Genomic DNA, 23,689 nt, shown 5'->3' on the forward strand with positions numbered 1-23,689 from the left:
AGAAATAATTCATGATTTTAAGACGATGAAATCCTGACATTTTAGGTATTGATATCTATGAAATGTTAATTTTGAAACAAGGTAATGATAATTATAATGGAAGTAGCACCTTGCTGATGGTTTTAGCATAAAACTCAACTAAAATACCTATTCCACATGCTGTAGCTTTCCAGATACTCACAGCTCAAAATACTATCTTCCCATCTGCAAAACCTTCAGTACCTTTCTGTCGGCTTCTATAATGTAGGTAAGCTATTTCAAGATTAAATCCTGCAATTCATATTGAAAAACTAAATAGGTGAGGAGTAAAGGAATGGATTAAATGTGTTATATATCATGGTTGTCATGTTGATGATATTATTAATTTTCAAGTGACATTCAAAAAGAATACACATTTTTGTTAGCGCAGTTTTACTAAGTAGCTTTTCAAGAGGACTGATGGCTTTGGCACAGTATGGCTAGTTAAGCTGAATGTTATCTGGCCCCACTTACATGCAGGTCTTGGTTACACTGATTGAAGTATGGCTTGCTTTTCAATTTATTCATTTGAAAAAGAAAAAAGGGCAAGCATGTTTTCTTTGCACAGCAACATACTTTAAATGCACCATCAGGGAACTTTCTGCCTTACTTTCCTCTTTATGATGGCCATCTTCCTTGGTGGAAGTTGCTGAGATCTGTGGAGATTATCTTGACAGTATCTGATCCTGCAGCTCATCTCACAGTTAATGGAGTTACAAATGTGGAGCATCTCTTAACTTTCTGCTCCTGGGAGAGATCACTGATACTTGAAGGAAATGAAACAGAAACTCTACTTGCTGTAGAGTAATATTCACTAATTTATTCTTTTAGCTACTAGAAGATAGTATCACTTCAGACCAATAAGTAGTTTAAATTTGGTCCGTCTGTGCAGAAGTAGTAAGCAAGCTGGATTGTGGTTTCTGTTGCCTCCATTGCACATGTCTCATCCAGGGACTACTTCAATATTTTACCCAATTACTAAATGAAGCAGGATTTATAAGCAGTCATCGGAGCAGGGATCAGAGCCCAGCACTTCATTCTCCCCAGAGAGAGCCTGGCATGTTCCAATGCAGAGTGCTACGCTCCCTCTTCCGCATTCCACACCAAGAAATCTTGAACTCTAGCTGTACCACTTCCACAAACAGGAGGTTGTTGCAGAATAGTCTCCAGGCTGTCTGCTGGAAAATGAGGGTTTAAGCCTAGCTTTCCAGCTTCTTAAGACAATAAGGAAAAGGCAAACAGCTGCTTAACTTATTTTATGGTTCAAAAGAAACTAGTGATCTCTGTTGTTATGAAAGGATGACCGAGGACCAATTTCAGGAGACGGCTTGGGGGTGTCTTATGTCCCTGAAGAATGAGATGTTGCATCATCCTGAGTGACCAGGTTTTTCTGACTACTTAGTTCCTACCAAAAAACTCAATTTTGCATCATGTCAGTTTTAGATGTGCAAGTAGATGGTTATCCAGTAAACATAGTTTGATGTTACAAAACTGTATTGCAGTGTCCAAGTACATTTGTGGATCTAGTCCTTTATCCATTTTGAATTTCATGTCCTCAAATAATCTACCTCTTTCATGAAACTTGCCTCTGTAAGGTTATTTTCAAAGTCGGGGAAAGGTAGAGATTGAGCATCAAGAAAAGATTTCCTTTCGAAAGCCTATGAAAGTATCAGAATTTCCTTGTATAAATACAAACACAGGCTCAAAATGCATTTGCTGAAATAAACACGGAATGCTTATTTCCATCTTCTCCTACCTTTAGAAAGAAAGAATGTAAATTCTCTCTACAAAGCAATAATGTGATGTTTGAAAAGCCTAACTGTTTACAAAGTTAGTTTAACATAGAGTGAGACCATTGATGCTCAGGAGTTTCAGATTTAGTGTGTTTGCCTTCCAGCTTTCTGCTCATTGCTTTATAACATTAAATACAAACCCAGAAACTCTGTAGTTATGTTTGTATATCCTGGCAATGTAGGCACTTTCAAGTATGGATGTCCTCTTAAACGACTGGCATAGAATCAGAGAAAAAAATTCATTTAATATGGCTGCACCTCCACTGGAGGATTTTTTTTTTAATTTAAGCTTAGCCTAGTTGGTTTTACATTGCCCTTGTTTGTGCTTTCATTTTGTGTATCTTTTTTGAATTTTGATAATTTCTGACAACATGCAGTCCCAAGGGACTTGCATAGCCTGATTACATACATTGGATGTTTTGTATTCTGCATTGCATGATCATCTAATCAGGTTAAAGCGGTAAAGATTTACTAATGGGAACATTCAATTGCCCTAGATTTTGTCTTAAATTTATTAAGTTATTTTACTTTAAAAGTTGATCCACTTTAATATCATTCAATCTGGGATGTTAAAGGACAAAAATAGCCTGCTACATTCAATTAATAGTCTAAATTATTCTAAATTAGGAAGATTTCTGTTGAAACACGCTCAGTAAAACCATGATTCAAACACTTCATTTCTGTTCAGATTTGTTCATTCTGAGCAATGAACATAATGAAAGAAAAGCAAGTGTATTCCAGGAATTCTGAGGTAGTTTAGTATAAGTGAAATATAAATAACTCACAACTAAACTGAAAATTAAATTTCAGTCAATGTTGACCTGTACTTCCCAACAGCTTTCAAAAACCAACGTGAAAGAACTCAACTGCAGCAGAAAATTTTCTCAAAGATAAGATGTGAAAGTACAAGATATTTGATAAGAATTCAGTTGGCCAGCACAACCTCCGATGTGTCATAAAGTCAGGGAATTTTTGCAATAAGACGATAATTCGGTACCAGCCTCTCGGCAACTTTTGCCAGCTGGATTGCTTGACCAAGCTTAAAAGCTGACCTCTGCTAATGCTTCTGTCTTGAGGAATGACAGTGCAAAACCCACTGGTGTTCTTGAGGTATCAGATGCTATTTAGGGGTGTCTTATCTGATATATGGTGGTGTGTGTTACCTTATACCGTTTTCCAGCTACCCGTCTTCCATCTACTTTCCACCTGATCTGCAGTGCCCCACCATGACAAACAGTCCTTCTTTCCCTCCTCAAAGGAAATCATGCTTTGGTACTTGGCCAAATCCCTCTTACAAGAAATATACTGAATACTTCTTTGAAATCATCCCCATTACTGGAAACCAGCTCGCTTTTATAGCAAAATAGCAAGTCTGACTCTCAGGCGGCTGCTGCAAATCACCTGATTGCAGAGAAAACCCTAGACATGGGCAGAAATCAGTTTTGCTCTCATAAATGCCTGTCCCGAGCACTTTGCTTCCCGAGACACAGCAGTGAGGACTCTGTGTGCAGTTTGCACCCCCCTGTGGTACTGACGGTGAAATGATGCATTAAATTTAATCCTGTACTTTGAATGCAGAAAAAACTCTTAGATTTGCTTATGTATGACCAACAGGCTTCAGTGCACAAGCTGTTATATGCATAACTGCCTGCAAATGCAACAGTTCCCACTGATTGACAATAGAGACTACAGTTAGTCTTTAGGCTAATGAGCAGAAGGAATGCATAATCGGAGGCATAGAATAAGCAGCTATAGCATCTGGGCTGTGACCTTACAGGCCTTCAAGCTAAGAAGGGTCAAGCCCTGACCCTTGCTAAGTCCCAGAGTAGGCTAAGTAAGGACATGTCTAATCAATATTTTAGTGGATATAAAAGACACTTCACTCGCATAACCCAAAAAAGTGTTGTGTATTATTAACAGTATGTTTTTCACTGGCATACAGCAATGTGCTTTATAGAAAGATAACAGAAGTGCCTTACATATTTTGATTTTAATAGAATATAACCAATCTTTTTTTCACATGCTGTCCAAATTGTCCAGGAATCCTTTCCAGGATAGTACAGATGTTCTGCATTATTTTGTATTTTTTAAACTCGTTACTATGTTGCTGTAATCATGGACTTATTTGGGACTTACAGCTATGGCATGGAAAACGTGTTTGCTAGAAACTAACAATCCAGTGGGATGAGAGGTAAGCATGTTGTGAACAGTGGCTATGCAAAAAGAGAACAATTATGGAGTTCTTATCAAATCTATTAATTTACTCAAGCAAAGCAAAGCAGTTAAGTTCCATTATAAACATCTTTGGAATAGCAAAGTTGAGATACTTAAAAATACTTACGTGCTCAATAGCTCTGTGTACACATTACTCAGAAGTTATCTCCACGCTGAATAAAAAAAGTAGACTGTAATCAAGTTAGAAGCTGGCATTTCTTAGATGCGAGTTTGCTAGATTTTGCTACTGTGAAAAATTCCTTTTGGAGCTTCCTGCCTTGTTCTGAAAATGTGATAACATGATTCCTGAAGAGTCAGTAACCTGAAGTGGGTTTTGTTTATTCATTTTGTTAATGCATGCATTAAGTAAGGTAGAAAAACAACTTAGAAGAGGATGGCTAGTTGTAATACACATAGATACCAAAGATTGCTCTACCACTGCCTGTTCAGTTTGCTTTCTCAGGCATATGGGAGTGGGGTCTTCTCACATAGCTTGTCTTCCAGTATTGTAGCACAGCTGACCAGAAGGGCAGTCTCCTTTTTCTGAAAATCGACATCTCAATAGTGAAAATGGAGAATATATTCCGTGGTGTATATGGAACGATCACTCAACAGTGCTTTTGGTTTCTAAGGGTAGGAGGAAGTATAGGAGGAGTTATTATAAAGAATAAGAATGGGCTGTTAAGGCCTCTTTTGAGAAAAGGCTAAATCCTACTGGATAAAAATTACAAACTACTTTCAAAGATAAATCTGAGACTTGAGAGATCTTTTCTTCAAAGCTTCACTAACAACTGCTATTGTACTTTGTCCTTGCATATTCCAAGCTGCTACATAAATATTAACAAAATATCACTATAGCACCCACACAACACTGTGGCTGGGCTCTTTCTAGTTTTCGTATTATAAGCTAGAAATGAAGAAGGTGAAGAAATGGAAAGGCAAAATCTGTCTCTGTGGGTCTGTGTGATCCAAAGATACTGAGGCTTGCTGAGCAACCAATAGAAGATACAGGCCTGAAGCAGGATGTTCAGGGCTGGGATTAAAGGGAACACTTTCGCTTTTGTGGTAAAATCTGGATTTAAGGACAGGCCATAATAAACCTAATCCCTGACTAAGCACATCAGCACCCCTATTAGCCCCACCTGGTACAGCAAAGTGCTCTCCATGCCCTGCAGCAAGCTATGCACTTCCAGCTCCCATCAGAAAGACACCTGGCTGTGACCATCCTGCTCTATAAGATCCTATGGAGAGTTTTAGTTTATTATATAAACTGGCAGCAAAATATTCCCAGCACCAGAGCTAATTACGACAGCAATCAGAGCTGAGATCACACATCTCATGTTTCTGTTTTTCCGCACTTACCTCTTGCTCTCTCTGCGTTGCAATACAGCGAACAAGAATTCAGTTAATTGGTTTTATGTATTCATTCCCTCCCTCTCTTCCCATCTGAACTTCACCATGAAGTACTGCAGAAGGAGAAAAGAGGATTGGGATAGAAGTGAAGGAGGTCAGGAGGAGCAACCACTAATAAGACATGCTTTCTTATTTAGCCAATTATTTAACTGTATGTTATTGGCAGTTTCATACATAGTATATAGTGCCTCACATTGTTATTCTGGATTATTTGGGTTTTGTGCTTTAAAAAGGGTAAAATACTCCCCAATGTAATAATGATGATTCACTTGTCCACCCCATGAGAACCAACAGTAAAATGGTTCCGACAGAACCAATAAATTTTATCAGATCTCAGTCACAGTACAAATTTCTTCTGTAAGTAAAGGCACATTTTAAGCCCCTCTTTAAAAAAAAAAAAAAAAAGGAGCTACAAAATAAGCCTAAAATAATAGCTGTTGTAGTGTCAAAAAATCTGGAATCTAGATGGGCTGAATGAGGGCTCTCTGCAAAACGAAGTATACACCTCTCCGAACTGAGAACAGCATACCCCTAAAAATTAACGTCATAGCTGGACCAGCATCAGGTTACGGTAGCTCTCACATGAAATCACAAATCAAACACATCGTTTTCTAGTCAGGTGCCCTGGAGAAACCACAAGCCTCTCCAATCAGAAAATGCGGAGGGAGAGAAATAGCACCTCTGCCCCATCGTGTCACGATAACCTGCGTATAACGTATCTTAAATTCTCAACATGGTGTTGAAATGTTATCGTTCAGACATCTGCATTTCCCACTTCACCCTGAACAGGGAAGCCAGAAATGGCAGCAGCCCCATCCCTGCACTGCATCAGCGCTTATTTACGTTTCTGGAAGTGCGCTTTTTTTTTGGGGTAGCTGGGAAGCCTGAACGTGGATACGGTCTATAAGCCGACATCAGCCGTTTGTCTGACGATGCCGTCTCGGCAAAGCGTGACCCAAAGCTGCCTGTCGCGCCCCGCTATCCCAAAGGACTGCTCTGAGAAATCCTGTTTCCCTTTCCCCTTCCCCATCCCCTTCCCTCCCTCGCCGCGGGGCTGTTCTGGCAAAGCGGGGCGGTAACAAAGAGCCCGGCGTGGGCCGTCCGCGGGCGTGGGTCTTTCCCCAGAGACGGATTTACACGAACGATCTCGCCAGCAGCAGCAGCTCGGCGATGGCAAATCTTTCCCTCCTCCTGGCGGGGGAGCCAAACGCTATCGATTTGTAGCCCGGAAGGTTTTTTTTTTTCCGCTTGTTGTTGCTGCTGCTGGGTTTATTGTTGGGGAAGGGGGAGGCTCATTTGCGAGCTGGTTGCCCAGCCGCCGGCCGCGGCTCTCCCCACGCATCCCTCCAAATGCATTCCCACTAGAGACTGGCTGTTTTTTGGGAGGATTACCCTCGGTGCTCGGCACACCTCCCCTTCTTCCCCCCTCCTCCCCAAATTCACAGCAATGGTAAGCGGCGTCCCTCTCCCCTAACCTCCTTTTCCCGTGAGATGCTTTTCCACGCCACGCGGGGCGGGTACTCGGCGGTGCTACCGGAGGCCCCGCGTCCCGACCGGCTCCCCGCGCACTCTGACCGTCTGTCTGTCTCCCCGTGCAGAGCTCCGGCAACGCGTCCTACCGATGCTCCATGTCGTCCTCCGCCGATCTCTCCGACGAGGAGGACTTCAGCCAGAGGTCGGGGACGGTGTCGCCGGCGCCGGGGGACACGCTGCCCTGGAACCTGCCCAAACACGAACGGTCCAAGCGGAAGATCCAGGGCGGCTCGGTGCTGGACCCTGCCGACAGGGCCGTGGTGCGCATCGCCGGTAAGGCGCGGCCGGGGGCTGACGGGGCGGGCGGCCGGGGGGCAGAGGGGTCCCCCCTCCCTCGCTTTTCTGAACGCGGACCCTCCGGGAGGTGACTAAGCTCTTGGCTGCGTTTTCCGGCCGGGTGAATTGATGCGTGAGGGGAAGCGAGCTGAAAAAGGCGCAGGTGCGCCCATTAAACTTTCATGGGAAAACGCATTAGCGGTGCGGGGGCCGCAGCAGCGGCCTCGGCCGTGTCAGCCGGTGCCGGCGTTTTGGCCGGGAGGCCGCGGGAGCAGCCCACCTCCTCGGGTGGGAGCGGGGAGAGGCGGCGGCCGGTGCTGCCCCACGGTGTGTGCAGGGCGAGGCGCCGGTTCTTTGTCCGTGCGGGGCAGGGGCCGCGCTCGGGGGGGATGGGGACCGGGACCGGTGTGCCGGAGGCGCGGGCGGGCGCTGGTCTGCCGCCCGGCCGCAAATGATGTCGAAAATAGGGCGGAGGTCTGCTGCTCCCCGGCGAAAGCTGCAAACCGCCTGTAAACGAATCCTAGGAGGATGCGGCGGACCTCGGTGCTCCCCGGGGACGCCGCTGTTGCTCCCCCCGCTCCTTTGTGTGCGCCTCCGTGGGTGCCCTCCCGGGACACCATTTCCCAGGGTAGCGCATCTTAAGGGTGCTGCTGGGGGCAGCGGAGGGCGCGGTGGCAGCGCTTTGCGGGGCCCGGCTTTCGCCAGCCGCTCAACGCAGCCGCGGGGGGAGGCTGCGGAGCCGAACCGGCCCGGCCGCCCGTGGGGCTCACCGCCGCCCCCCGGAGGCGGGGAGCAGGGGCCCGGCGCCGGGCCGTGCCGGGGTCAGGGCAGGAGAGACCGCTCGGGGCGGGCCCGGCGCCGGGATCAGGGCCGGGAGGCGGCGGCGGGGCGCAGGCGCGGTGAGGACACCTGCGCCAGGGCCGGGGCCGCGCCTGCCCCCGCTCCGCCCCGCCCCGCCGCCGGCGCTGCGGGGGGTCCCGCGCTGGCTGGTTGCCAGCGGCGGCGGCTGCCCGCGGGGTCGCTGCCCGCCCCCCCGATCAGCGTCCGCCGTGCTCGGCCCCTCAGCGCCAGCGCCGCAGGGCGGCGGTGTCCCCGCCGGCCCCGTCTGTGCCGCGGCCGTCGGGTCCCCGCCCCGGCGGCCGCCACCCTCCTCGTCCTAGGGAAAGACGGGGAAGAAACACCAGGGGCGGGTGGGAGGTGGCTCGGGGGCAGAGCTCCCCGGCCCCGCAGGCGGTGCCTCGGCGATGGGGCTGGAGCTCGGGGGCTGCGGCGCGAGGCGGCGGCGGTGGATGCCGGGCTGGGGCCGCCCCCTCCGCGCTCCGAGGGGCGGCTACCGACACCCGAGCGGCCGGCGGGGGCGTTTCCTCGGCCGGGCTGGCAGCGCCCGTCTCTCCGCCCTCCCTCCCGTTAGCCGCTGGGTTTTTTTCTTGTGCCGTCCCCGCGGCTTCTGGCTGCCCGCAGCCGCGCAGGGAAGCGGGCAGGGCTAGCCCCCGGCCATGGCTGGCTACCTCTCCCCCGGCGCCTACTTCTACGCCGAGGAGCAGGAGTACCTGCAAGCCTATGAAGATGTCTTGGAGAGATACAAAGGTAGGGCAGCCCGCCCCGCCGCACTGCCGGGGCTGCCGCTTGCCCCCCCGGGCGTGGCGGCTGCGGGCTCGGGCGGCTCCGGCGCTGCGGGGTCCGCGGGGAGCAGCCGGGCCGGCGTGAGGGGTGACCGGCGGCCCCGGGTCCCTGCCTGGTGTCTGTCTGTCCGTCCGTCCGTCTGCGGGGACGGACGTCGGCGGCGCCTGCCATAAATAAATATACCGTCTGTCCCTCACCAGTGGGTGAAACGCACTCTCTTGTGTTTAAAAATGTATTTTTCGGGTGAAATGCAGTCACGGTCATGTACATCTCGGTGTGCGTTTGTCTTTAAAGCTTCAGTTTATGTTGACCTTTTTATTTTTATTTTTTTTTGTGGTCGGGCAAAGAGTGATCTTGGTTCATGTAGCACCTGAGTTTTTTCATCGAATATTGGAAAATAAGGAAAAAAGGCATTTAGCGTAACAAAGATGCATACAGCTAAATTTATCTTGCTAGAAATGCAAATTACATTGCTTTCTTAAATTCGTCAGAATGGAAGACGTGGCTTGAGAGACATGATTCATTACTGTTTTTCAGTAGATTCACTGATACTAAATCTGAAAATGCTTATCAAAAGTGTTACGGCTCTGATTTTAATTCAAGTAAAAAAGGGATTGAGTTAAATGTTCTGATTGAATCTTCATCTCAGAAATAGTTTTTACAGCATGTCACAGCATATGTTGACATTTGCAGCACTGAATCCTTTTGTAATGTTTGGGAAAAGGATGGCTTAGATTTTATACCTGAAATTTTTCAGCCGTATGTTTTAAGTCTGTTCTGAAGGTTTTGGTTAAATGGTTTCCACTGATGGGAATGGGAGTGGCATAGCTTAAGACAGCTTGATTTGAAGATACTGATAGTTGGCCTTTTTTAATTTGGGTTGATAGTGATAATATTTTGAAAAATAAACCCTCTACAGATGGTTATTTTGACATGAGAACTTTTCAGGTCCGAGTCTAGTTTATACCTGTGTCATTGGCAGTTTCATGTGTCATTAGCAGTATTGACTAATGACTCCTTTGTGTCTGTTGTCCATTGTGTCAATGCAGCTATGGAGCATGTGCACTATTTCTGTGCTGAAATGCATTAGTGCATTTTAGTTAAGAAATAATTATGGTTTGTGATAGGTCATCTTCAAAAGCACATCTCTATTCCATTCTCTCCTGTCTTTTTAAGTCATCAATTACTTTATATGTAGCCGAACTGATTTTTGGAAAATTTTAAAGCAAGTAGATTGTTTACTTTTTAAATTAAAAAAAAAAACACACTGAGAAAACTTGTTTTTCTGTTCTGGTGCTAATCCAAAGCACTGTGATTCTGCTTTAGATTACCTTTGATTTGCTGCTAGAGTTAGATTTAATAAGATTCATTCTCATACCAGTTTGTCTACTTGCTTAAAAATCTGGGAAAGATATTAGGCCTAATTTCCCCTATTTCAGTGAGAGCTTTATTGGTATCAGGGCTGGAAGGTTTGTTTTTTAAGTGTTGGGGGACAAAGGGATTTTAATAAAAATAAATTCCTAAAACTAATTAACATCTGTATTAGAAATAAAGCACATTCTGGAAATATTTGAGTGTATATCATATTATGGAGGTAACATCGGGTCCTTTCACATGCTATTTTCAGTGACAGTCCAATTGTGAAATTATTTGGGAGGATCCAATTTCTGTTGTCTTAGTTTTTAGTGTCATACTCAGTATATCAGTACGCTGTGTTTTGCTGCTCGAGGTATACTTTATTCAGCCATTGGGAGCAAAGGTAAAGATTCAGACTTGTTTTAATTAAGATATATTGGAAACCTGGAAAACACATTATTTTTTAAAATGTGTTTTCAAGCCGGTCATGATTTCCCATCCGAGTCCCAGTAGTATGACTTCACTACAGTGATTGTTGTTCTGATGACTTGCTATGGGAGCTGATCTAATCAGAAAAGAATTGCTACAATATAGGCTTTGAAGAGGGAGTGCCATTTCTCTGAATTTCTCAGTTTCGTAAACACTGCCTTTAGTAATTTTCTTAATCAAATGCAAACCACGTTGACTTTATATTTTTAAGGCGAGCTGCAATCAATAATTGTAATGCCAATAGTTCTTTTTTTCCTTTCTACAGTTTGCAGAACGCTCTCGTATTCATTTAGGGCATTATCAGGGAGCCAAATTATCTATGCCCCAGCTGTTGAGTACTGTAACTAGCAGAGTCAGCTGTACGAAATTCATTGCCTGTCTTGGAAGGCTTGGGATCATATGATGCCGCATCATTAAGACATTTGGGCCATTTGATTTAGAAAGAGAAAAGCAGCCCATTTTAAATGTGGAAAAGTGAAATTTTACTCTTTGTCCGTTTCTGCAGCCAAAGTAGGCTGTGGATCTTGAAGACCGTGCACTAGCGAGTACCTTGTTGCTTTAACAGTTAAAACCAGGATATTTGTACGTCTCCAAATTCTGTCTGCTGACCGCGTCTCTGGCTGTGACAGCAAATAATTAGGCAACTGTTTGCTAAATCTGTGATGGCACGGAAGAGCTGTTTGCTGTGGGAGAAGAGTGGTGGTTTCTGATTCTTGGTCAGCTCAGTTGCTGGCTGTCATATTTTTTTTTCTTGGTTCATGTAGTAATTCATTGGCAGTATTTCTAAAGCATTTTGGTGGAGGAGAAAAAGTCACGTTATCTCAGATGATTTAGAAATCTTGTTCAATCAAGCTACTTACTCAAGGGAAAAAAATGCTTCTTTGTTGCTAGCACCTCTAGGAATTCAAAGGCAAAGCCTCTATTGTGATAGTGGCAATAAAATGCCCAGTATATTTTATCTGAAACATTTGATGTATTTCACATCTTGTTTGTGACTGAATAGGAAGATGAGAAATCGTACAAATACTTGTTAATATAACTAACAAACAGTTCAGCTTTATCTCAAAAACTGTATTTGAGTTCTCTAGAAGGTTGTAAAGAACTTAAAAAAAATTAGTCTTTCTGCTTTGTAAGTTATCACAGTGTTGCCTGGGAACAAAAATTAATAAAATTATTGTTAGCTGCGGCCTTCTTGGTAACTAAGAAAATGTCCCATAGTATTTCATATACATTTAATTTTTAAAATATTAATGCCATCTCTGTCAGATGGCATAGGTATGCATTGTTCCATACCAACAGGATTTGAGTATTAAATATTTGAAGATTGCCATTTTAAGCTCTAACTGCATGCATTCATTAGATTTACTCTGGTATAAATCTTCAGTAGTACACCAAGAATCAAGACTTGCATATGTGATCCCTGTGAAATTGTATAGTTCACTTCAGGTAAAACTCTTCTGTATTTTTCAGTTCAGCAAGTAAATATTTATTTAAATACCAATTGCAACAACCTTCTTTCTGCAAGATTTTGAACAATTATGTAACAAAGTTGCCTCCCTTTGACATCATTATTGAAATGGGCGCATCTGTTAATGATTGTATGCTGTCTCTGAAAAAGAGCTAATTCTTAGCATTGAGTAAATCACAGTTATTCAAGAACGTTCTTAACAATCATGTAAGCTATAAAAGCTTAAAATATATAGGGTTATCTGGCCCGTGCAGACCTTTTAGTGCTGTAGATTGTGGCTCTGTAAGAAGCAGATGTATTAGAAAATTCAGCTTGACGTGACTGCCCATGAAAAATACAGCCTTGATATTCAGGGACTTGACTAAATTGCTGTCAGGGATAGGAAAGGTACCACATAAATGTTTTCTTTGGATTGGATGCTTGATTGCTGCTTCCTTAGGGTACTTTGGGCTCACTGAATGGCCTCTGTCTGTGTAGGAAGGAGGGGAAGGTCTGGGACTGGGGATAGCAAAACTCAGGTTGGGTTGTTTAAACTTTGGTACATTCTGTTTCGCTATTGGCATTTTTCTCTTGCTTTAGAAAGATCTGTAATGCTACACATTCAGCTGAAGCACCACAAACAGTTCTCTTTCTGTATTCTGAGAAACAAAGACGCTGGAGATGGATGAGCGCTAGCAGGTCATCTGCTGCGTTTTGTTGCCTGTGTAGGGTTCAGAGGTAATGTAATTTGTCCTAGTGATTGATGGAGGGTAGCGTCAAGTAAAGCTGTTCTGATATTGTTTGGGTACAGTTTTTGAATTAAGATTAAAAAAAATTCAATAGATGCCTGTCATCCAGCTCCTTTGAGCTGACTTCAGGAAGGGACCATTCGCTCAGAATGGTTTTAGTACATCTGAAAACAAAGCTGCTGCTGCATTTTAGGAATTTGTACGCTCCTAAATGTGTTTGGTATCAGACTTAGTCCGGGGATGTTGTTCTTCAGAGATGGCTTCATAGAGCAAACAGAGGAGGGGCCATGGCAGATGCTGCTGGCTCTTGTGAATTTCTGAATTTCCTTGTTTATACTCTGAACTTGGGGGTCTGAACTTACAGCCTGCAGAAATCCTGCTCGTCTGGGCTCTTGGCTGTGAACTAATCAGATCTCCTGCTTCAGGGCTTCTGATTTTGAACTCAGAAAGAAATACTGGTGCGAGTAATTGATTATGTGCTTTTAATTTGTTTTCCTTCTCCTTGGCATAACAAAAACTGGTGGCATATAGGTATTAGTTTTGCAGGGTGTATAAGGAATTTCCACCTTGCACGGTTTTCTTCCACCTCTTTTCATGAGCTGGTAGTTTCTAGCCTTGGAATTGATCACTTTTTTGTTCAAATAGGACAGGGTTTTTTGCTCTCTAGTGAAGGGTACGTGTGGGTTATCCAGATGCATGTCACCTTATCCTTTCTTTGCCATCATGCAAGTCTTCAGCATGATGATACTGTCATTTCCCCTGTTCCTAGCACGTTTCCTACATCAGGTTAGCCTGCCGGGAATGGAGGATTTTAGCCAAGAGAAAGTGCCTTCAATTAGGGATGGAAATGTAAGGCATTTCTGCTGTATGAAGTCAAATAAAATTAATGGACACCTTGGGCCATGTAAAAATGTAAAACCTGCAGTTTTACTCTTTCAGCATTCCTCCTTCTTTAAGCAGAAAGTTCTCACTTTCAAATTTCTTGGAGATGGGACTTTTCAGTGCATTTCATCCTAAATATGAACCAAATCTTGCTGGTTTGCCTTGTATGAACGCCTCACTTGAGCTAAGTTGAAATGATCTTTTTTTTTTGTTGGAATAAAATAGTAAGAACCTGAATGTTAGCCAATTCAGCGAGTTTTTTTTACGTGTAAGTTGTCAAGATTTGGGCAGCAGTTTCTGAAGCTGAGTTTGATGGTAAATACAGGCTCCAGGCTTTAACAGATACCTGTTTGGATGACTAAGGCAGGCAGAATTTGTCCATCAATTCAAATATCGTTGGTATGTGAATTGGGGCAGAGATCAAAGGTCTGTTTCATTGCTTTTATGGTACTTCCTGATTCTCATTGAGTCAGCAACATCTTTTAAATGGAGCTCACAGGAATATTCCATAATTCCTTTTTTAATGGCCAAAACTGGGGGTGGTGAAGTATGGGGCGAGGGGGGAAAGGAAAAAAAAAAAAGAAAATAACCTTCAGTCATCATTGTGTTAAAAGGCTTGTTTTGGTACATTTTATAGTTTTCGTTGAGGTGTTTCCAATTGTTTGCTGTGATCTGTTTTCCTAATCGCTAATGATATTTTGCTTGAAACCCAGGTTATACTTTTTTTCCCTCTACACTGTTTAAAACATGCCTGGTTTGAGGAATTTATTCCATCATTTTGGTAGGACTTCAGCATGTAGTTGGAATTAAGTGCTCTGTAAAATAAAAATGGGCTTATTCACATGCTTAAAGTTAAGTGCAAGTATTTGATAAGTTCAGGCTTAAAGAATAAAGTTTTGTAAATGTCAAATATGAATGCAGCTTATTGCTGCATGCCTGAAATGTTTCCTGTAAAACATCATTAAAGCCGTTTAATTTAACAAAGCCTTGATTTTCTGTAGTGGGTGAAAATATTCATGTACTGAATGCTTTCTGTCAACCCAGCTTTCAAACAGGTGAAACAATGCTTACAAAGACACTTCAGTCTGTGGGTCAAATCCTGAAGAGCATGTTAATAGCTGGATCTTACAAGTTGATCTGCGTAGGCAGGCTCCGATGCTTTTGTGGGAATACACTGGCGTCACAAATTCAACCACGCAAGCCTCTTCCCAAGATTGGGGCCCAAGTAATAGCTCAGCCTTTAATAAGGCATATTCCTGCTGAAATCAGTCATCCTCTAGGGCATTTAATTTGGCCTTAACTGCATTAAAAGCAAGTTAGTGTGTTTCCGGATTTAGTTTCATTATACCTGGTGAATACCTAGTTTTGTTGTGGAGCATAATCTGTCAGCTCTCAGGATTTTGTACGTTTTAAACAAACTGACAATAGCTGCAGATCTGTGGAAAGATGAAGATTCTAGGCAATATATTGAGGGTTAAATTCTGCACATTGCAATTACACAATTAGTGTAACTATTTCTGTAAGACAAGGAGGATTAGGCGTCTGATGGGCTTTTCAGTAGCATAGGCCAAAATCTGCTCTTGATTATAGCCACATGGCCCTTTTGAACTTGGCTTGCTTTGAAATCTATTTTCATTGTTCAGTTTTGTAGTTAGTATGTGAAATTATAGTGTTTAATAATGTGTTCTACAATGCATATAAGTACAGATCGGCAATTAAGTGAAGTTCATACCCTAATTCTGTTGGAAAACTAAATTAGTTTGGCCTGAGATTCAGGTATCCAGCTATCTGACAGCTATGACACTTTGCACCACTTGGATCTAAAATTAGTAGAGCTCTTCTATACTGGGATTAGAGAGAAGCATATGTGTTTTAGTTCACAAAACGGGTAAAAATCTGACTCTTTATAGATCTTTTGTATGGATGTTTCAGGCAATTTACAGATGAGACTACAGGTGAACAGAGAAGTCCTCAAACGTCTTTTGCTTGATACTGAAATGGATATCCTCTCATCGTGCTTGGAGACTATTCTGCATGATCAGGTTACAGTCTGAGCATTCCTCATGTGACAAGGTCTTTTAGGCACAGTAGCAGCAGCATTAGAAAATACATGTGATCATTTGGACAGATGTTTTACAGTAATAATGGTAATAATAAAGCGTCCTGAGCAGTTCTAGCAAAAGAGCTTTTTCGAGAGAGGAATAGCATTTATGATGCTGTGGTTTTTACTCAAACAAAACTGTTCATTTTGGTAGGATTCAGGAACTCAACTATTGATGTTTATAAATATTTAATGCTTTAAGTTACTTTGCCTTTAGATAAATTTTTAATCTAGAGATAAAGGATTTACAGTATGTCCTAGAAATTAGGAAATGACTTGAGCATTTGTCTGGAGAAGCCACTGCTATGTAGTCATCCATAACTTCTGGGAATAAGGTATTTTTGCTAAGATAATCCTGGTTTCAGGGTAGGATATTTTCAAAAGCACACATAGCAGTTTGGTAGCCTCAATGACTTTTAATTGAAATTAGGTGCTTTGTTGCTGTTTGTGCCTTGGAAATTCTCTCCCAGTGACAACACTTTGTTCGGTTTGTAACCTGATGCTGGAAACCACATTATAATACCACGTATTACAGGTTAGTTCTGTATTTAAAACTCCGTTTTTGGAAGGTTTTGAATATGAAATCTTCTCTGGAGGAAAACTTAATTTTTAGAAGGAAAGTTGATTTCAGAGTTAAAAAGGACATTTTCGAACATACTGAAATTTTCTTTGTATTGCAGAGCAAATGTTTTTCTCAGGCTTTATAACTTCTACTCCCTTCATTGAATTTTTAACAAAACCATTGCTGAGAAACATTTGTTGTGGTTTTTGGGTAGGTTTTTATTTTTCTGCTTTGCAGATAATTTTTGTTGACGTCCAGTTTACAGTAGAGTTAAAGCGGCATTTGGCTCAGTATCTCTTTAAAGGAGAGAAGACCAGACACAGATGAGCTACAGGAAGAAAGCCAAAGTTGATTAGGTCCCTTGATGAAATTACTTTATAATTTTACCAGGCTCAACAGGATACTTTTGCATTGTTCTGTTTCAATTTTTTAAAATAGAGCCCTTGTTAATAAAGTCCGTATGCTCCTTGTGAGGCCAGATCTAGCCTACCTCTGAGAATGTCACTCCAAATTCTAATTTTCTGCTTGTTTCTGTTGCAAATTGTATCAAATGAAATCAAATTGATTCATGTAAGCATTATATGTTTCTACTTAAATTGTACATTTATTTTTGCTTTCTCACGGATATGCATTTCCTTCAGATCTTGTATTACACTGAATTGGTCCAACTGTCCAACATCCTGTTTGCAGTGGGTTTACAGTAGCACTGAGCAGTTATCTTAGTTTGCAGCATCAAACGTTTTAAATCTGTTATAATCTAATTTATAAAGATAATGTTAGTGTCCTAGAAACAATACATGTTTATGCCTGGATATTTTTACTATCATACCGAAGCATTTTTTGGCTTTGGGAACCACATAATACTCAACGGAATGTAGAGAATTAAGTTTACACTGTGAATGCATGTGTGGCTCTGCAATAATTTGCAGTTTAATACCAAATGTATGGATTTGATTAAATAACACTAGAAAGTGGAGGATCATCTTTATTCTAAGCATGAAATGTATTCTGAATTTGGTGCTACAAGTAGATGCCTAGATTTCTGTAGTCATTTCAGTGAACAACACTGTGAACGGTCTGTTGGAGGTTTAGATGTATGACTAAATTGTTGATGATCTTTGTACAGTTTGTGCTGGATGTTGGAGTTTTTCTTTGTGCTTCCCCAGCCAGTCTGCTTTATTGAGTCTACCCATCTCTGACCTTTTGTCATTTGCCTTCTTCAGGGCATACTTCTTCATGGAAGGCTGCATGTCCTCTTCTGTGTTCCTAGTAAGAAATACCTCGGGGGGTGGGCGGGAGGGAAGGGGAAGTTGTTTTTAATAAAAGGCTTTATTCCTAGTGTCTGGAAGATACAGTGTGACTGCTGTGAGTCTACCCTTGGTTCCTCTTTTTTCTTTCCTGCATCGCTTTCAGATTACTTTTTGGCTGTAGGTTGGATTCCTTGTAGATTGGATTCTTTGTAGGCCTGCACCTACGAAGTGCAGACAGAAGGTCAGCTTGCTTTGAGGGCCTTCTTGTGGGACACACCTGCCCCTCACCTCGTCCCCGTGCCAACTTTGCAGAGAAATGAATCATTCTTCCTGCTCAGACTGGTCCCTTCCCAGTCATGGTGGAAAAAGAGGAGAACTTGGTTGCAGTCTCCTCCTGCCTGCCGTGGTGTGGAGAGCACCAGCAGAGCACTGGCTCTAGCCCTAGAGAGCAGCACGGGCTTCACTCCCTGAGCTGTAGTTGAAGCTGTAGAGAAGCATTTGAGGTTTTCCTTATCATAATCAAATGTAAGAAATATATGTGTGTGGAGTGAGATTTCTCAGGCTATGTGCCTGTGTGCGGGTTCCTGCTGTGAACTTGAGTTCCTACAGTCGGGATAAAGCCGACTGGGACTCGCGTCTCAGGTCATGTACTGACCTGCTGGAGGCCTGCTGTGAGAGCGTTTCAAGTGTAGAGTTTAATCCCTGTCAGTGAAAGTGCTGAGAGAGAAGAATGCTCAGGGGGCTGACACTGACATGGTCATTTCTTTTGAAATTGCTGTATTTCTTTAGCTTTTGGTTTCATTACTCTAACTGGCACCTGGATGTGCAAGCGTTGCTGTTTAGGGTGAGAGTCAGTCTGGTTTCAGCTTGGACCTCCTGCTGCCAGTGAAAGTAAATGCTCCCTCCCTGCTGTGTGTGACCAAGTTAGTTAATTATGCAATGCACTAAGACATCTTCTGTATCTTAACTGCATTTTAAATCGCCAAGATCTGTTTTCCATGTATTGGCTTAATGACTCAGCTGATAAATAATTTTGAGTTTGATTTATTTGCCTTTTTTTTTTCTTCTTCTGAGTAAATAAACAGGCCATCACAGTATTTATCTCAATTACTAGCAGTTAGTGTTGACAAATGGCTTAGATGCTCTGTGAGATAGTGGGGTCTGCTTGCAATTTTATTTTGTCAGGCTAGCAGATAAGCAAAAAAGAGTCTTAACATTTTTGGTCTTTTTGTATTTTTTTTTTTGTATTTCAGTTAAAATGCCTTTAGTTCTGTATTTTACGATTAAAAATCTCAGCTTGTACAATCTCTTTATGCTTCTAAGTTCTCTCGGTGCCATATTATTAAAGCATTTAATGACTGTACATGCACTTCAGTGCTCCTACTACTGATGTGCTTTGTGAGATGAGACAGCGTGATTGTATGTAGTACCTTTGTTATGTTACTGTTTTACGTTATACGTCTTTGATATGTATTTAAGAATTCCCTTTGATGTATTTTTTCTTTTAGATCGTTCTAGAATACCAAGTATAAGGTTAGCAGGCAGTTTTCTGATGATGATCTTGGTAGTTCAGTTGGTAGCTTCTGTTTGTCATTCCCAATACTTTTTTACTTTTTGTTTAAATGATATTTAATGTCCTGTCATTGTCTAATGATCTTTTAAATTTCAATAGGTTGGTTTTGAGTCTTAAAATTTTGGAGTTCTCCCAATCTGAAAACATTTGTATCATCAGAAAAGATTCCATTTTTTTGTTTACTGCCTTCTCTAAATCTTTAATAAAAGCAGAATGCATTGATGATTTCTGGAAAACCACAGCATTCTTCTCACATTGGAAGGCAGCCAAGATTCAAGACTTTGTTACTCTGTAAGTAATTTTTAGGCAACAAAAGGATTACATGCTATATCATAGTTGTTTCTAGTCAGCTTTTGGACATATATGTAAATTTTCCCTCTATTTACCTATATATATACACACACACTCCTTTTTTGTTTTTAACTAAGAGGAGTCCAAGCAATTATGGAGGAATTTGATTTATCATTGCAGAAATGATGGGAATTTGGCATTATATTCTCAGTATCTTTCCCAGTATCTTAGGTGGATTTTTTTTGCTGTTGTTTTAATTTATGCTTTCCAGTTACTCCCAGTGGACCTAATCAGAGCTGCATCAATAATTTCTCAAGCTTCTTCATTTATTTCTTGCAAATAATCTGGAGAATAGTGATGTATTTTAGCGTAAGTGTTTGTAAGCAGCTTTTTTCTCTGATACCTTAAGTTCTTTCTGAATTTGCAGTAAGGTGATGGTAGTTGGCTATGTAAGCTGCCTGTGGGTAGCTGCGTTTAGGTGTCCTGTGTGGCTACATCATTTCTTCTTTGAGATTCCTTCCTGTGGTGGAATGTGGTAATTTTTCTGTAAAGGAGGTTGTGGGGAAAGAAACAACAAATTGTTGTCTTAAAGACTAGGTCTTTGCTCGTAAAGAGTTTATTTAGATACTTGTCTATTGCGGTAGCTTGCCTAGTCTCACTGCCTCCCTGATTCTGGTCATCCATGGACTTGTGTATTGCCTGATTTGTAACAAAATTCTCTTTTCTTTTTGATAGGTACTACTTCTCTTGTTTTGTTTGCTCTCCTGATTTTTCAACCATTGCTTGGATAGGGCTTCTGTCTCGCTAAGGGAACATTTCTGGCTATAGCGTGTGTCTGTTTACTTGTTGGCATTGGGCATTTAGATTACTAGCCTGCTGGTACTGGAGTAAATCATACTTCATAATGTTCATGTGAAAAGGGATCAACATTGCCATCTCTTTCCTTGTTAAAAATGACTTTATAACATCCTTCGATCATCTAACAATGTCTGTGGTATAGGATGGGAAAGCTTTAGAAAAATAAGGGGTGTGTGTCACATTGATCTTCTGAATTTTTTCTAGGTCTTGGACAAGATTCCTCACTTTTAAAAACAGGTGATCCCCAATCTTGTCCAAAAAACTGACAGTACATTCTGTATTCAGGCAAATAAGTATCTGTTAAATTATATCTTGAGTCAATTAATAAAAATAAAGACTGAATGAAGATTTTGAGATTTAACCTTTTAAATTAGCAGTATATTTTTTAAATTATTATTTGCAAGGCACTAATGGTATTTTTATTAAATTTGACAACTACATATATTTCCCTCTTCTCCTGCTCTTGCACATGCTGAAAGTCTCCTGATGGATACTGTTGGCTGCTTTATAAAGAGTGGCATCCGTCATGATCTAACTGCATCTCCCTGTGAAGTTTGTAAACAGGAATTTTTATGTGTCAGTTACTGATGATATTTTTAGTATGACAACAGTTTTATCTGCAAGAGGGGCTTTTTATCTCACCCGTTGGGCCATTTTCACTTTTGACATCAAGGGAAAGCTATTCTTATGTTTTAATTGGTATCGCAGTTGCTGTTAGTGTGGCTTTTGTCCGGGCCCACCTGGAGGCCGACATCCCAGCCCGGCCTCAGCCTGTCCCCGTCCCCAGGGAGGTGCCCGATGGCCCGCGTTGGGGGTGCCCCGGTGCCCCCGGCCGCCCTGCTCCTGGCTGGGGCGGTGGGACGGGCCCTGGCTGCCAGGCCCTGCCCTGACGGACCCTCCATGGGGAGGCCCCGCCGCTTCCAGCACTGCTTAGTTTCCTTCTTTGTATCTTGTCCTTTCTTCTGGCCTCATGATCTGTGCATGGCAGCTTTTCATATTAGAGTGTGGTCTACACCTGCTTGGCTTTCTGTACATTCCTGACCGGTTGTGTTATATCACGTCCTGTTTAGTGTTGGCCATGCTAGAAATTATTGCGTAGCTGAAAAACTGCTCTGTGAAAACAATGCATTTTAATGATGTGCTAAGACAGCGTTATTGATGCAGTTTCTGTGAACATAAAATTAATATGTTTATGCAGCTTTGGTGAAGCTTTATTCAAATTTTCTGACGGTATCTGCTTTGCACTTTCTCAATTATGGATGTCTGTTTACTTGAAAAAAGATCAGGCTTCTCCCTTCTCGTCATGCTTTTGAGCTTTTAATACAAAAGGAGTATGGAGAAGTTCAGTTTTAGGGCTGATCAGTGATTTCATTTCAGATGGGCATAGTAGTTGGCAGTTGTCATGTCTGCTCAGGGGAGCATAGCTGCAATAAGCAACTCTTGTTACTCTATGGTGCTGTAGGAATTGTTATGAAACGCCTAAAGAAACTCTGGAATTACTCTTAAAATGTGATGGACTAAAGGCTTCTTAGTGTTGAGTTTTTAATTTAATGTGGTTTTTTGTTCGTTCCCCCCTTCTCATTCCTGGGTGGACTAAAGTGTTAGTAACACCAATAAAATAGTTTGTTCGGGAGGTGTAGATCTCAGAAAAATGTTTAGAGAATATGCAGCATCGAAAGTCTTAGACGGAAAGTGAAGAATTGAGATAAAGGCACTGCCTTTATATGAGGACTTGACAGGAAGATCAAAAGTGTTCCTGACGATAATGGCTTTTATTATTATTAGCAGGGCTTAATTACTTCATCCTTCAGCCTAACAACCCAGTGATGGAGAAGGAAGAGCTATAGCACGAGTTCACTGCACAACTTAAAAGGTACTGAGAAGTAACTTTAACTTGACACCAAGGAGCTGGGAAGAGAGCTCTCTTAGGAGCTAGGAGAGTGTCATGCTTCATGCATATGGAAAAATAATTAGTTAATGTTTGGGAAATACTATGATCCTTGGAAGAAATGCTCTGCATTGTGTTCTTATGCTGATTTGATACCCACCCCTCAGACCACCCAGTGTACAGAATACTCCTTTGTGCAGTGCAACCAAGAAATGAAGGCTGAGAGGTACCAAAGCCTTAATGCAACTCAGTGATGTTTAGCAGTAAGGGCATATGTAACAAGACCATATAGAAGACAAAGGGCAAAATCCAGTCCTAAATCCTGCCTAAATTGGAATGCTCTGTACAGCAGTCCAGGTTAGTTGCTTTCCACCACTGCCAACTAACTTCTTCAGGCATCTGAATTTATGAGGAGTATCAGCATTTGGCTTAAAACGCCCTTAGGTATCTTGTGCCTTCTCAGAAATATTGCATTCCTAGGGACTATGCTCTCATCTTCTACTTAGGGTTCACTGTATGCCGAGGGTCAGAGAGCAAACTGCCTGAATGTTTTCTTTGGTTTACTAACCAGGGAAACCTAATCCAAACCTGAATGCTGCTTCTGTGTGAATTTGCATAAGAATAACAGCGATTTGAGTATTTGCCTGAGAATTAGATGCAATTTTAGGCCTCAGAGCTTGAAGAGTTTTGCTTATTAGCAACACAGAATGCCACAAGTTTTTTGATGTTTGGGTAGGAATGTAATGTTTTTCTCTTAAAACTGAGTTACTGCATGAACACGTAGGAGTAAGAAGGCAGGAAGGAAAGCAAGTTATAGACTGGTGTGCGGGAGAGGAAAGTGTAGGTTCTGGTCTTTGCCTCTAGGGCTGTCATTGCTTTTTGTTCACTGACGTTTATATTAATACCAAATCCAAAGAATTGGATGAAACACTGAGCTCTACTGTATGGTAACACTTCCACAAAGGACCAGAGCCAAAGAAATTCCACTAACATATTCAACATTGACAACCCATATAAAATGTAGAGCTGTCAACATCAAGAATACAAAGAGACGTTATGACAGCGCCATTTGAGGATGTGCTGTCTTCATCAAAAGCACTGATAATGTCCTGCACTCCTTTGAGAACACATGATCCACACAGCAATCTGTGTTAGGAAAATCTATAAAAATTATGGCAGAATGAGGCTGCGTCAGGCAGCTGGAGCAGTTTTTATGAAAACAACAGTGAGGATTTGGAAGATACCCATGATTTCCCTTTTCCATGATACCTTCTAATCTGTCATCTGGATAAGAGGTTGGAAACTCTGAGGAACTTGTTGGGGAGCATCAAGCACTGGCTGCTCTGTGAGGGACTGGGAGCCCAGTGTGATAA

The 23,689-nt window shown here is 42.2% G+C and overlaps 1 protein-coding gene and 1 long non-coding RNA gene across 7 annotated transcripts in view; one reads left to right on the forward strand and one right to left on the reverse strand.

Annotated features, from left to right (window-relative positions):
- Window positions 1–7,165, reverse strand: part of LOC134513485 (uncharacterized) — a 28,254-nt gene extending 21,089 nt beyond the window's left edge. For 3 of the 6 annotated variants that reach the window (XR_010070445.1, XR_010070444.1, XR_010070441.1), the window contains exons 1-3: window positions 7,058–7,165; window positions 5,388–5,491; window positions 4,153–4,216 (exon numbers count right to left, since the gene is read on the reverse strand). This is a non-coding gene — a long non-coding RNA (uncharacterized LOC134513485). The other 3 variants (XR_010070443.1, XR_010070442.1, XR_010070446.1) reach the window with 3 other exon arrangements.
- DST (dystonin) overlaps window positions 1–23,689 on the forward strand; it is a 312,608-nt gene that overhangs the window by 25,383 nt on the left and 263,536 nt on the right. The window contains 1 exon segment of the mRNA XM_063330292.1: window positions 7,037–7,244. Within this exon segment, the coding sequence (XP_063186362.1) occupies window positions 7,037–7,244 (208 nt within the window).

The sequence above is a fragment of the Chroicocephalus ridibundus genome, chromosome 3 (genome assembly GCF_963924245.1).
Source record: "Chroicocephalus ridibundus chromosome 3, bChrRid1.1, whole genome shotgun sequence".
NCBI classification, from domain to species: domain Eukaryota; kingdom Metazoa; phylum Chordata; class Aves; order Charadriiformes; family Laridae; genus Chroicocephalus; species Chroicocephalus ridibundus.